The 15,813-nt window shown below is 33.9% G+C and overlaps 1 protein-coding gene across 1 annotated transcript; it reads right to left on the bottom strand.

Moving 5' to 3' along the window:
* Positions 1-3,945: 3,945 nt before the first annotated feature.
* On the bottom strand, positions 3,946-4,884 carry LOC101963312 (olfactory receptor 52E4). Its single transcript, XM_005342088.3, has one exon. The coding sequence runs from the start codon at positions 4,882-4,884 to the stop codon at positions 3,946-3,948; it is 939 nt and encodes a 312-aa protein (XP_005342145.1).
* Positions 4,885-15,813: the final 10,929 nt, after the last annotated feature.

Raw genomic sequence — 15,813 nt, 5'->3', positions numbered from 1 at the left:
TCATTCTATGGCCTTTCCCATTCTCATCCCCCCTCCCATCCTCTATTCCACCCTGTCTAATCCAGTGAACTTCCACTCCTCCTACCCCCATTGTGAGTCAGTATCCATGAGAGAGAATGTTCTTGGTTTCGTGGGATTGGCTTATTTCATTTAGCATGATAGACTCCATTTCTATCCACTTGTAACAGGGGTTCACTTGATGCTTTAACTATACCCCTTGTAACTTTGAAACTTATATATTCTTTTCTTTTTCCCAACCTTCTTCTCCCTGACCCTCTCCCTGATCCTCTTTTCCCTAGCCTTCTCCTCCCTGATCTTTTTTCCCTGATCTTATTCCTGATCTCTCCTCCTTAATCTCATTTTCTCTGAATTGCCTCTTAAAAGCTCCCTGTTTCTGCTGATTTCAGAATCACAGACTTTGGGACATGAATCCTTTGTGTTTCTCCTTTGCTAGCAAAGCAATAAACCTTCTTTTGCCTTTTTCTCAAAATTGTGTCCTGATTTTTGGATTAGCATCAGGGAAAAGGACCAAGCTTTTGACAACACATTTACCAGATTTTAATATTCAATATGAAGAAAATGGTGCAAACCAATGATTGTATTTGCATGTGAGTATTGCAGTTAAAGTTATATGAACAAATTGTTCCCATGACACAATAGATGAAAAAATTCATTCCACTTGAATAAGTCAACTGATTTCATAGAAAAAGGGCTTAATCTTTGTTGTGAAGCATTCTGGACCTTTAAAGTAAAGAGAAAAATGGTTGCCTCTACATCAACCCCTTTCATTTCCAAAAAATCAAGAAATATTAGAATTAACTGAAATCTAATTGACTATAATCCAGAAAGTTTGGCTACAAGCTTGCTTATGTCCTTAATTATAGGAGGACCAAAATTTTTTTAAATTACCTAATTACCTCTGACAATATTTTAACTCTAAGCTACATTAGTTTGACTCATTATCTTTTTTTAATGATGATAAATATAAATATATAACAGAAAAATGGACAAAGAAATCATTGAATAAAGCTAGCTTTAAAACCCCTATTTCCCACCCCCCTTTTTTTTCATAAAATAAACTGCCATCACTTTCATTCAGTTCCCAATTTTTAGGAAAAATTTACTGGTAAGATCTGAGGAGTAGTCTAGCATATAAAAAGCCTGGTTGTATCAACTGTTTCCATTCAAATTTCCATCACATATAGATGTTAATGGAAGAGTCAATGTATTTTTCCTCAAGTTTGGACTGATCTCAGAGCATTGTTATCCTTCTGACTCTCCCATAGTATCATGATCCTTCTGACCTACAGATTTATTTATCAAGAGCAAGCTGGTCTCTGTCCTGGAAAACAAAGTCAGAAAAATTTTAGGGGATTTTGGAGAAAGATGTCTCCCAGGAACAAGAACTAGTAAATATCAGCCTTGGGTCACATTTAGAGCAAGGTTATTCTCAACTCATTAAGAGTGAGATCAAGTGAATATAAGAGATAGAGATTTCTGGAAACAGAAATGAAGAGTAAATATTGCCACTGCCCTCTGTCATATGGCAAGGCCTGTAAGAGAAGTACACACACAAAGTTTCAACAGTATTCTTTATACAAGAGATAGCCTTTGAAAGATTGTTGACTATTAACAGAGGATCAACATAGTCAGATTTGCAATTGCATTTTGGGAAGTCATTGTTTGGCGGGTGAATTCTAAGAGGGAAATGTAGAAATAAAATTGAATTAAAAGTGATGGCAGTCATTGAAGCAAAAGGTAATGAGGATATTCCTCAGGTTAAAGAATACATCAGAATTCCCTTCTTATTTCTATTTATCGCTTTGGGACTTTGGTCTTCTTTCTATTTATGAGACATGCATATATTACACTTAAAGATACTTAATGATCTCCAAAATTCTGTATCTACATACAAAATTGTGCAGGACTTTGACCACAGCCATTACTTGAGTATGAGTGATGTCAGTCACTTCAGGTGAAACCTCTGATACATGATGAGGGAATTATAAGCTGAATGAAGCCAGCAGGCTCAACAGTGAAGTTCATGCACAGGAGGATACTTCAACATGTTAAACTGTTAAACTTGCTCTCTGTTGACAGACCTATATTCTGACAGATCTTTCACTTAAGCTTCTCCCTTGTATGGCAGACCTGCATTAGGGATCAGGCACTTGAAGCTCTCAGTTCCATTTCTTTTCCCTCTGTAGTTGGAAAGGACCTATTCCAAAATTATTAGCCCAGACTCATTTTCAGGCTGATATTTCTCTTGATATTTCTCTCTCTCTCTCTCTCTCTCTCTCTCTCTCTCTCTCTCTCTCACACACACACACACACACACACACACACACACACACACACACGCGCGCGCGCGCATGATGGTTTATTCTCTAACTTGAAAACTTCTTTTCAACACAAGGATATGACATAAAATAAATTACTTCTCTTCATTTTTACTAATAGAAGTGAAATGAGACCTCACTAAAAACAGGCATTGAGGAAAAGTAGCAGTTAAAATATAGGGCAATGAGGGATAAATCAACAAAAACAAGTAAGTTTGGTACTTCTGTCAGAGGCCTATGGAAAATGAAAGTGAAAAGACTTCATGCCAGAACCCATGGCTACTTCTGGTACCCATTCTTAATGAATAGTGCAGTTTTTTTGTCTTATAATATGTGGGAAGAAATCTCTAAAGAGACACAAAAGAATATACGAATCATATTGTAGAAGATATAATGTCTTTTATACCAAAGAAGTTTTGTCAAGCTATATAGTTCCAAAACTGTTGAAATTTTATCACTACATATATTCCCATATAACACATACTTTTTCTTAGCCAGATGTTATGAAATATTGGAAGTGGCTTCCATCTGCATTGGAAATAATTGTCTTGGATTTGGGGAAATATATGGATAAGGTCGTTTATGTGAAAGTTAATCTCTGACCGCATTGTGAAGAATTTGGGAATAAAACATGAAATGACTAAAGCCAATGGAGATTCATTTAGGTGATAAATGTATTCTGAAATTAAATTCTGATGTGGGTTACAAAACTTTGAAATGTGGTAAATGTGAAGAAAGATATTGAATTCTGATATATGTCCTTCCTCTATCTGAGGTAGTTTCCCCCTCTGCTCTTAGTTTTCAGAAATTTTATGAAGGATTAATAATGGGTTGTGTTCAATGTTTTCCCTACATTTAATAATGTGATATTTTTACTCTAATAATATGGTAAAATACATTGAATGATTCTCAGATGTAAGAGTTGCCCTTACATTTGTGAGATAAATGCTACTTGGTCATGGTATATGATTGTATTATATAATTATTTATTCAATTTTCATGAATCTTCTTAATCACTTTTATAGCTGTTTATGAAAACAATCTGACTACTGATTTTACTTTTGCATGATGTTTTCTTCTGTTTTTGGTATCATTGTAAAGCTGGCAACAGAAAATGAATTTGACTCTTTCAGAGAGAGAAATAAGGGATAAACAACATGCAGATGTCAAACAAATGTGAAATTAAGATATAAAACCTAAAAAATTGTAATACTGACAGATAAGTAGGTTGGAAGAAGAGTTAGAAAATATTGATTTATGGGTCAAAGCCTGAAGAATTTTATGCTCTCAAAATCTTCCTTTAGTAAAACCAATATAGAAATTTTACTAATGAGGGAGAAACATAATTGTCCCACACATTCAGGGATCTTGTTATATCTCTTATTTGTACCTCATAACTCAATGAGAAATAAACAATATATGAATTATTGAAATAAAAAATAGAAATTATATAAGGGAACCACTGAGCATATGTTTACACCCTAAAAATCTGTGAAGTAAAGTTTGAGTGGTTCTTTACCTAATGTCAATTTTCAGCACTCTGAGAAATGTGCCTGAAAGAAAAGAGGAACCTGAGAGAATTTATGAACTTCTGAGGACACTTGAGTTACTCTTTCTTTACGAATAGTCTCACAACTCGTTCTCGAATTTGTTTTGTCCTGACTCCATAAATGACTGGATTTAAACAGGGAGGAACAACTACATACAGATTGGCCAGGAGGATGTGAATGTAGCGAGGGATGTTTCTACCAAAACGGTGAGTCATGAAGGAGAAAAATGCAGGTGTGTAAAAGGCTAAGATGACACAGACGTGTGAGCCACACGTGCTAAGTGCTTTGAGTCTGGCATCCCTGGAAGGAAGGCGGAAAACAGCCTGTAGGATCCGAACATAAGAGAGGGCGATAAGGATCAAGTCTAAGATCAGCGCAGCAATGGTGAACAAACCGTAGATGATGTTGATCCTTATGCTGGCACAGGCAAGGCGAGCAATTCCCATGTGCTCACAGTAGGTATGAGGGATGATGTAGTGTCCACAAAAGGGAAGTCGCTTGAGTAGAGGGCAGAAGGGGATGACAAGTACGACTGGCCTCCCCACTACCACAGAGGCCATGATAGCCACCACTCTATTGGTGAGAATTGTGGTATATCTCAATGGGTAGCATATGGCAACAAAGCGGTCAATTGCCATGGCCAAGAGTACAACAGATTCCATACCAGTGTAGGTGTGGATAAAGAACATCTGCATGAGGCAGCCTTCAAAGCTTATCTCCTTGAGGTTGAACCAGAAGATGCCCAGCATCTTGGGGATGGTAGAGGTGGAGAGGCCTAGATCAATTAAAGACAGAAGAGCAAGAAAATAGAACATGGGTTGATGAAGACTCTGTTCATTCTTGATCACATACAGGATTGTGAAATTCCCCATAAGTGCTATTAGGTAAACAGCAAAGAAAGGGAAGGCAATCCAGATATGGAAAGCTTCTAGACCGGGGACTCCCAGAAGGAGGAAGGCAGAGGGATATGAGTCAGTGCCATTGACAGAGGACATCCTGCTGAGGATTCTGGGAAGATCTTCTACTGTTATCTTTGGCACTTCTGTGGAGACATAAGAGAATACATCATGGTCAAATATCACTATGTTAAATAGCAAGTCAATCAAACTCTAAGAGAACAGCCCAAGGGAATTACTGGACCATTACTATCAGAGATACTCAAATTATTAACTGTCCCATTTAATATTGCCTGAGGATTGTTGAGGTTAGAAGCTGTCTTTTCTGGTGGTAATGTGTTTCACAATGATCTTTACTCATTCTTTTATGCAATGCTTATCTATATAAACTAGTATCAAATGAAACCCCTCCAGTAACTAGAACTTTTATAACTTCATGTTACCATGGTTACAGAATTGAGCATATACTTAAGAGAAAAGTATTCAAAATGTTAGAAAAAAAGAGAAAAATTGGAATGGGAAGAAAATTTGTAGGTGATGGTTAAAAAACTGTACTCTTCCATCTGTCTTTCAGAGCCCTGCTCTATAGGTGTATTTCTTACCAATTTCTTAATGAGACTCCTATGGTTGATGAGTCAAGTATTAGTGTTTTGCTATTTTAATGGATTAAAAAATTTGTGATTTACCATACAAACTAATAATGCAAAAACATGATAATTTTCTTGGAGGTAGGAAAAACATTTAAATTTAGCATACATGCATGATATTAAAAAAAGAAACTTCTAGCAAACTTAGGAAAGAATTGTGTTCAACTTAATGAACACAAATGCAGCTGACACACTGGATGATGAGACACAAAAGGCTTTTCCTATATAATGGAAAATACATCAAGAACATAGGCAATTCTATCTGATATCTCACTGGAAAAAAGAAAAGAAGTAAGAAATAAGTAGGTATCAAAACTGAAATGAAAAGAATAAAGTTTCTTATTCATAAAAAATATAAACGTTCAGGTAAAAATTTAAAAATTTAGAACCATTTAGAATGTAATTACTTTGGTATAAGAACCAATACTTTTCTATATAGAAAAATATTGAAATAAAAAATTTATAAAAATTTAGAATACCACTTCTGATGTAATAACAAAAGAAGTATTAGTAATCAGCACTTAAAATTATAAAACATGAAAAAGAAATTAAGAAGTCACATGTATGTGTGCCCAAGTAGGTATAGATCCATTATTTTCAAGACTGAAATATTTTAAGATGTTAGTTCTTCTCTGATTGGTCAAATTTATAAATTAAAATAGTTTCAGCCAATACCAAAAAAATTAGATGTATTTTGAGATAATGACAGATATACCCTAAATTCACTAGAAAAATAATAACAAAATAGTGTAACATATGTTAAACAATTTCAAACCCATTATAAAACTAATATAGTAAGGAAGAATGGCATTTAACAGCGATGGAAGTATAGGTAAGCCAGAATAGAGCAGAAATAGACACATTTTATATGCACAACTTTGTATTTATAAAGAGACCAATATTGCAATTCAATGAAGATAAGAGACTCATTTTTCTAGAAATGATACTAGTAAAACTGAATACATTTAGCTTAAAAATCTCTAATTACAACATTACAATACACGTAATATTTAATTATATTTCTGAGATAAGTCAAGCATTTTTAATTTAAAGCTCTAAAATCTTTATAATCAACAAAGGAGAATATCTTTGCCCTCAAGTAATGGTTTCTTATGACACAAAACATGATAACCATAAAAAAGAATCCATTGCCTGTTGTTAAATCTTAAAATATACTATTAAGAAAGTGAATTTTAGAAGGCACAGATTGGAAGGAAATAGCTACAATCCCTATTTTTGAAAAAGAATTTGTGTTAAGAACATATAAATATATTTATAGATAAAAAATAAGAAAAATAGGGGAAAAATAAAATACACAAATAACATTAAAATTCTCAAAATCATCAGAAATTGTAAGTTAAATGTATAAAGACATAGTACTACACACCCACTGGACTGGATGAAATTAAAAAGCATTAAATCACCAAATTTTGGCAAGGCTATGGAACAAAGGACTCTTCTACAAACAGTGTTACCTAAAAAGTGCCAAATTTAGGCCAAGCCCAGTGTTGAATGCCTATAAGCCAAGGGACAGGGGAGGTTGGAGCAGGAGGATTGTGAGTTCAAAGTCAGCCTCAGCCATTTAGTGAAAACTAAGAAAACTTATAGTAAAAATTAGGCACAAAGAAAAATTGGAAAAAAGGCTGAGAATGTGGCTCAGTGGTTAAGTGGTTCAATCAGCAGTACCACAGAATGTTTACATAAAGAATGCTTTTCAGTGTTAAATATGGATTACTTATAATGCAAAAGCATAAATGAATCAAAAATAATTGTGCTGAGTTAAAGATATTCACTAATAACAAAACAATACTTACTATATTATTCTATTTATATAGAGCTCCAGAGCATGACATGAAATCATAGATTCAAATTATCAGGTGGATTATTGCCAAGAGCTGGGAAAAGTCAGGTATGAACTGGAAAGAAATATAAACAGTTATTTTAAGGTAATAAAAAAATTCCATCTTTATGGTGGAATAAAATATATATATGTATACACACACATTTGTCAAAAATGTATAGGTAAGTTAGTACATTTAAGCATAAATACATTTTATCTTAAAAATCAATTTCAAGCTTGGAGAAAATAACAGAATGATTATGGTTGTTGAAACTGGATGATGAGAATATTATCTTTCTTTGTTTCCTTTTTTCCTTTCTATTTGTTTCCAATACTTGATAATAAATTGGTATAAAATGTTAATATACTTAAAATAAGTGTTATCATTATACTTTACAGAGTACTATCACCTACACAAGTATAATTTGCTTTAATCAAATATTAAATTTTAGAGCTTCTTTTAGATACATTATTATATTTGAATAGAATATTAATTTATTGTACTTCATAAAGAAAGAAAAAAATCAAAAATTACCATATTTATATTTATATTCACATTAAAATAATATTTAATAAAGTACCCTAGGAATTTTAAACATTCTATTATGACTTCTGTTTTGAATTGTATTTACCTTTTTTTCCTTTATATGTGTATTCTCTGAAGGTTCCTCTCCCCTTTATCAGCAGTTGGGCCATCAATAGGAAACAAATGCCCTTTTCAATATTTCCGTGATAGCAGGTCTGATTCTGAGATTACCTTTATTCAACATATATAGCAATAACAACATTTTATATCTAAAGTTTAAAGCATATAGTAATAATACAAAAATATGTTATTTTTGTTGAGCCTATAGATTCAGAACCAAAACATCTCAACAGCATTGCTTACATTCACTATGCATTGGTAGATGGTGACCTAATAGAAGTACCAGCTTCCAACTCACATTTCAAACCTTCCCACCTTTTCCAAAGTTATAAGGTTACGGACTTATTTGAAGAACTCATGATTTAAATGATGTCAAATGCAATGACATATACTATAATAGGAAGTATTATGACATGCTATTCCTCTTACTAGAGTGTTCTTGCTAACTAAGGCCCACTCAATGCCCATCCTGCCCATAGATTCTCTATATATCAAAACCCATCTCTCTACTGTGGTTGATTGTAAATCAGTTCATTTGGTATTCAGGACCATTCCCTTTGGACCTAGGCAAACCTAGGTTTATGTTTTCACTCTCCCACTTACTAATGATCTTAGAGAAATCATTCCCTTAGCTTAATTTTATTTATCTGTGGAAGTTGAGAAAGTAATAGTATCAACCCATACCACTCTACTAGTAATAAAAAAAGGTATCAGGTACCTAACGAGTATTCTGACACTGGATCTTTATTAACATTTCTGGAATAATGTGCCATTACTATTATCCATGGGTATGATTCTTTGTGCTAATATTTGATAACTAAATAAAATGCAACATTTCACTAATAGTATAGACCAGAAATTTGTTATTCTAGAAGGGACCATGTAAATTGAGGCCCCATAATTTAGTCTAAATTGAAGGTGAGCAAATTTATTTAATTAGATTAGGAGCCTGTTTTAAGGCATATTCAATATATTCTAGGCCCTCATTGCATATTTAGTTAGGTAACAGAAGTAAAAACCTTTAGGATTACTTTAAGGACATCCACTAGGGAAAGTCATTTTTTTCTGGGGGAAATTTACAAATAACTTGAATTTTATCCTGAAACATGGAATGTATAAAATGGAATTGGCATCATCAAACAAAATGGGATTCTGCAACTCAAATTTGCTTTAAAAAAATAACTGAGATTATGAAAACACTATCATCTTTATAGGATATGAGGACCATCATACACAAGTAGAGAAACTGTTGACAACTCAGAGTGCAGAACTCATCCCCTTCCAGCTGATAAGATAAAGCAACTATTTCCAAGATTACTACCATGCTGATCAGGTGCGGTCCATAGATCTGGACACTTGTCACTCACCAGGGCCCACATCTGCAGTGAAAGTGCACTTCTTGCAGTGCCTTTTTCTGCAGGGTCAGGCTGGCCTTTGTGTCCAGGATCCCTGCTTTTATGCCTCTCAGGAGGATCACTATGACAAGGAGGTAACTCTCTGGAGAAGTACAGACTGGCTCAATCTGTTCAGGAACTAAGAGCATCTGAGAGCTTGGGTCAAGCAATCTGATCCCTGCTGGTTCAAAGCTACATCTAAGGAACCAGGAATCCCTGTTGTATGTTCTCTCATAGGCACACCAACTTTTCATGTGGGACATCTTTATTTCCAACTTTTTTATCTTCATATGTCTCTCTAATTATTTTAATCATGGCCTTTTGGCATTTGGAAACTGTTATTTTTCAAATATGTCCTTGCCCTCTTTTATTCACTTTTCTGACAATAGCTTTACTTTATATAATTATATTTTTAATTACATCTATCATATCGGGTAGGCTTCTAAAGTTTTTTTTAACATGTGATTGTTTATAGTCTATTTTTACAATAAATCATAGCAGATAGATTAAAGAAATTGCCCAGGAACTCAACAATTCATTTCAAATTCTGTTATACAATAGATTTGTGGCTGTATATAAGCTGTTAAATTCTGAACCATAAATAACTATGAAATGTGAACTAAACAAAGTACAAAATGTAATTCCCAAAATATTGTAAGTAGTTAAGAAATATCAGATTATATTTTTAGTAGTAATATTACTTCTTTTTTTCCAATTTTTACAATTTGTTCTAATTAGAATGCACTTTGATACATTATACATAAATGCAGTATAACTTCTCATTCTTCTGGTTAGACATGATATAGAATCACACCAGTTGTGTAGTCATATATGCACATATGATAATAATGTCCTATTCATTTTACTAACCTTCCTACTCTCATACCCCATCCTCTCCCTTCACTCCCCTTTATCTAATTCAGTGTACACCAATTGTTTCCTGGCTCCCACCCTTATTTGTGAATTAGCATCCTCATGGCAGGGAAAACATTCTGCCAATGTTTCTTTAGGATTGGCTTATTTTACTTAGCATGATATTCTTCAGCTCCATCCATTTATTGGCAAATTGTACTTACTTCCAAAGAATAAAAATGGAAGCAAGACAAAGAGCTTTCTGATAAGCTCTACCTCAACTAGGTGACTGAGTTCAATGGCAACAATGACAATTCACGTTGATAGTAATATATATTTGATATGCAAAACATCTGGTATGCAGAAGTATAAATTGTGATTTCCCTCACTCATCTTTCCCCTCAGATCAGTTAACATTGGTTTAACCATGAGAAAAAGTAATCATAGTAATTCCAGTTGAGGTATATTTTTACAAAATTTCTGACAAATGCTCCCAAAACTATTAAGTCATTAAAAACAAGAATATCTGAGGAACTGTCACAGCCAGCAGGATCTTAAGGATACATAACTATAAATGAAATGTGGTATCCTGAATGGAATAACATAAGAGAAAAAGTATATTAGGTAAAAACTAAGAATATCTGAGTGAAGTATATTCATTCCAACTTTTTTTATCTTTAGTCAATAATAATGTATCAATGTGATTTATCAATTATAACAAATGACCCTGCTGATACTAAATATTAATGATTGGAGAAATTATGTACCTTTATAAGAAAATTCTTTGTACTGTATTTTTATTTATCTGTAATCTGCAAGTGCTGCAAAAACAAAACCATTTATTTGAAACTTTTAAAAAAATGTATTGAAAAACAACTAGCTAAGGAATGACCTTAGAGATCCAGGAGAGAGAAACAAGATGTATTCTCTGATATAACAATAATTTTCTTCTACTAATGAAAGAAGATTATTGGCAAATGAATACACAAAAAGATCAATGCATAAAACAGAGAATCCAGAAACACATGGATTTATTTGACATATGAAAGTGGTAACCCTAAAGATCTCAGAGTCACTCTTCACTCCTTTCCTGAAAAAGCCCTGTTCCTTCCACTGAAAGCCTGAAGCTTGAGGTAAGTTAAACTAATTAGGAGGGGATAGTAGTGGGAGAGATTTTTAAATAGCTCAGTTTACCAGTTTAGATGAATATCTAAACGAAGACATGCTATACAGGTTTTACTAAGTAATAAACCAAATGTTTCAAATGCCATTTGTTTGGTTTACATGTCTTATTTTCAAATGTCAATATGTCCACATTTAAAGAACAGAATGTCATTCATTGATGCCTCAATAACTGCTGAAATCCACAAGACAGCTCCATGGCAGCTAAGACGTATGTGAGTTTCTACAGAACATTTTAGTTCTAATTATTATAAAAAAAAATTTACAGAATTTCCACTCTATATCGTGAAATGCTTTGAGGGCTATACAAACATTAACTTTTTAAATTTCCACAATGTTTTGCACTAGGGATTAAAGGATTCAGTTTGTAGAGCAGGAAATGGAGACAGAAATAGAATTGCCAGTTAAGCAGAATCTGTTCCAGGTTCAAAGCCGGGACTCCACTCATTATCACATGACATGAAGTTCCTTTGGATACTTGAGAACAAGTTTTAGTCACAGAAAGCCCTTTATAGAGTTTTGCCTCCAAATTATTACCTCTGGGTGTGTGCAACAAGGAGCATTCACCTCTCTTCAATGCAAATTTCATTTTTTTCTTGTTCCCCAAACTAGTCAATATGTAAGTCTTTCATAATTTATTCTTTTTATTGTTATGAATAGGATTAAAAAATACTCCTTTCTCAGATCAGCTAGTAGTTTTGCATAATAATAATGAATTCCTGGAAATGCCCAGCTCGAAGGTTGAAGAATAACTGGATTCTCAGAATTTCTGAACTGGTAGAGCCTCCAAAAGAAAGATGTCTTGTCTAGATCAATTCTGTTTAAGCTTTTCTTATCCTTTTCCACTATCAGGGTAGCACGGGCACATGAAAATCCTAAGAAAATCCTCATTTATCTATTTGAATTGTTGTTGTATTACATATATTAGTCATCCTACCTTAACATATTAATTTTGAGGGCTACTAATTGGTGTAGTGTTTAATTGCATGGAAGATAAAAATCAAGTGAAGCAAAAATTTTCACAGAACTCCAGGGAAAGGCTAAGTTACTACAAATCCTGAAAGTATCATAGTACAGGATGGAATCAGTGTCAGTAATTCTGGTTTGTTGGTTCAAAGAAGGGAAAGTGTATATAAAGTCAGGATTTTAAGAGATACTGATTTATTCAATTCACACTTACATTTTTAAGACATTCAAGTTAATAATTTTATATGTTCATTATGGTTCCAAATTGATGTAAATTGTCAAATCAGAATATTCCAGGGAGCTTTACAGAAATTGCGAGTTACTCTTTCATACCTAGTGATTGACAATCACCAGCATCAGGAAATTCAATGTGTATTTTTACCACACAGTCCTCCAGGTATTATGTAAAGTGAGGGTTAGGAACCCACTGCTGTGAAAGTAATCCTCTTTCAGTGTTTATAGGAACTGAGTGAGAAGCTTTATTTGCCCTTGTGACTACAATTAATTTGCATAACCTGGAGAGGCAATTCAGTTGTTGCACACATAACTTCCTGGCAGAGCTGCCAAACTTGAAGTGCTCCACACACCTGCTGGGAGACCAGCTTTATTCAATGTTCAATCCCCCATTCTAAGCACAGTGCAAAATAAACACTTGCTAGAAAATATGAATAAAAAAGAGAAAAAAGAATACTCCTATGAATTGGTGACATGTAGGAGGAAATTTTGGAGGGTGGCAAGACTCTTTATTCCAAAAAGACACAAAACAGATGGTGGACATCAAAGAGGAGGGAAGAGGATGAATGGCATGGTGAAAAAACACCATATTTTAGTGGGACCTAGAAAATGTGGTCAGCATGTCTTTTCTCAGCTGAGTGCCCTTGTTGCAGAAATCTCAGTCCTTGTCCCCAGTGCCAATTAGTGCCAATTTAATAATGAGGACTCTGTTTTGAGGGGGAAAAAAGTTCTTTTATTGCTTTGCTAGTAAAGGAGAAACATAGGGGACTCCTGTCCCTGAGGCTGTGATTCTGCCCATCAGGGAAAACAGAGAACTCTTAAAGAAGATATTCAAAGGCTTTATTCCAGGTATACTGAAATATAGGGGTCCCAGGGCACCCATGGTATGTTAGGATTCACTTGTTAATTTGGGAGATAGTCACTTCTTAGATCCTCCAGCAGACCTCTCCTTCCTGTGGAACAGAGATAACTGAAGGTAAGCTTTTTCTTTGCCCCCAGGTTAGGGAGGGGGAGGGGGAGAAAAGGAAAAGAACATATCTTTTTAAAATAAGCTTCAGAGCATATATTCAGAACTTATATTCAAAAATGAAGTGGACCACTGTTATACTCTTAGTACCTTGATATTGACTTTTGCACTCTTATGCTCAGATTTCTATCACATTGGGTCTCTTTTCTAGTTAATTTCAGTGTATCCTATTCCGACAATATTTTCATTGTCATTTCTTAAGTGTCCCTTTGAATAAATCTGTTAAATATTAGGAAGCAGTAAGTCATAGCACAACAAGCCTGCGCCTTGAATCTGAACTCCTCAATCTGGTACTTTCCAAGTGGGTTACTAAGTGATTCTGTGACTCAACTGAGGTCCACTCTACTCTTCATTATAATTGACACAATAAGCACTATGTTTCTGGAATCATGGAGATTAAATATAATAATATATGCAAATTGTCTGAAAAAATCTGTATTTAATGAACGCTGCTGAAGATTTAGAAAATTGATTAAACTTCAAAAATTTATCAGACACTATACCAGGAACAAGCTCCAGAGTGTTATTTACCTCCATTATTTTTCCTATTAAATATCTACATTTGATATACAGTTTATACATCTGGGACAAAGGCAAAATAATTTATGTTCACTTGCAGATATTAAAATTTAAATGATTTTAAAATTTAAAATGTAACACACCATAATGATGTTTTTTAAACTAGTGAGCCTAAAACTTTAATCCCCAATTCTTTTTCTTGACTAATGTAATGTAAGTTCATTGAGGAAACTATGATTTTGTTTTGTTTTGTTTTGTTTGAGATGGGTTCTGCAGAGACTGGCCTCAAATTCATGACCCTCTTCTTCAGCTGAGATAATAGAAGCATGCCCAGGAAGAAAACTTGAAGAGTAACATTGCAATCACTCATAATTCCACCATTCAAAAATAATTGTACCTTTGTTTATTCATATCTTCCTGCCCTCCCCTCCCCACCTGTCCCCTTAAAGCAGCTCATTTCTCTCCTTTACATAATAGCATATAAATACACACAGATATCCAGAGGGGTTTTGTCTTATAAGTGTCTTATTAAAAGTTTTGTGTGGGCTATAGATGTGGCTTACTGGCAGAGGACTGGCTTGGGTTGCAAGAATACCTGGGTTTGATCTTCAGCCCTGATGAAAAAAAAAAAAAAAGCAGTAGTTTTTGTGAGTCAAATCTATTAGTGAAATCACCAGTTATACAAAGTTGCTTCAAGACATTGATGTGTAAACTCTGCTGAAGTTTTCAACTCTATCTGCCTATGAGAAAACACACTTTGGAGGCATTAAATATATCAACATGTCAGAAACGTGGAGTGTCATGGAATCATTTTACAACACACATCAGGGCTATCTTAGCACAGACCATATGGAGAGATTGGCATCAGAAAAATCTAGAAATATAAACAGAAAATGAATAATAAGAACATAAATGAATAGTAGCAAATGATAAAAAGGACTCATTTAATATTTATGAAGAATAATTTCATATATTCAAATTTACTAAATGAATAAAGAAAATGTGATATATATACACAATGGAGATTTACTCAGCCATAAATAAGGATGATATTATGGCATTTGTGGATAAGTGGATGAAACTAGAGAACCAATCATGCTAAGTGAAATAAGCCAGCCCCAGAAAGTCAAGGGTGTAATATCTTCTCTCATATGAGAGAAACTGAGGCAATGATATGGTGTAGAACAAAATGTACAAAGAAGAGGTGACTGTTGGAAATGAGATGAAAAGGTAATCTGAAGAAGCAGATGTTACATGTGGCCAGGCAGCTGCATAAATGGGACTTGAACTCTTTTTTCCATCTGAGAACTCCAAGTTAACAAGTGTAGATTTTCAGAACAAGATGCAAAGACTTGAACTGTTTTTTAATTGTTTTCAGTTCATTTTAGGATAACATCTCACCCACTGTGGGTTGGCTTGGGATGACAGAATCTGAAAGTAAGAACAGTGGAAAAGAAAAGAAATAATAGCATAAAACTAATTTCCATTACTAGTAAACACAGCAACAAGTAAAGATGACAGTATTAACTAAAACAAAACCAAAAAAGCATAGAAACAAAAGACACATAGGATCAGATTTTCTTTGGCTGCATTTTCTCTTTTCACCTTTTTATTATAGATATACATAATATTAGTGTTCATTTTGAGATAATTATACAATCATATAATGTAATTTGCACCAATTCAAAATTCACTCCTTAGTACTTCCGCTTTCCCTTCCA

The sequence above is a fragment of the Ictidomys tridecemlineatus genome, chromosome 4 (genome assembly GCF_052094955.1).
Source record: "Ictidomys tridecemlineatus isolate mIctTri1 chromosome 4, mIctTri1.hap1, whole genome shotgun sequence".
Classification (NCBI taxonomy): domain Eukaryota; kingdom Metazoa; phylum Chordata; class Mammalia; order Rodentia; family Sciuridae; genus Ictidomys; species Ictidomys tridecemlineatus.
The sequence above is the reverse complement of the archived record's forward strand: the minus strand, read 5'-3'. Positions and strand labels throughout refer to the sequence as shown.

Excerpts from the sequence above, each read along its gene's own strand:
- LOC101963312 (XM_005342088.3), bottom strand. The coding sequence starts at position 4,884 with ATGTCCTCTGTCAATGGCACTGACTCATATCCCTCTGCCTTCCTCCTT.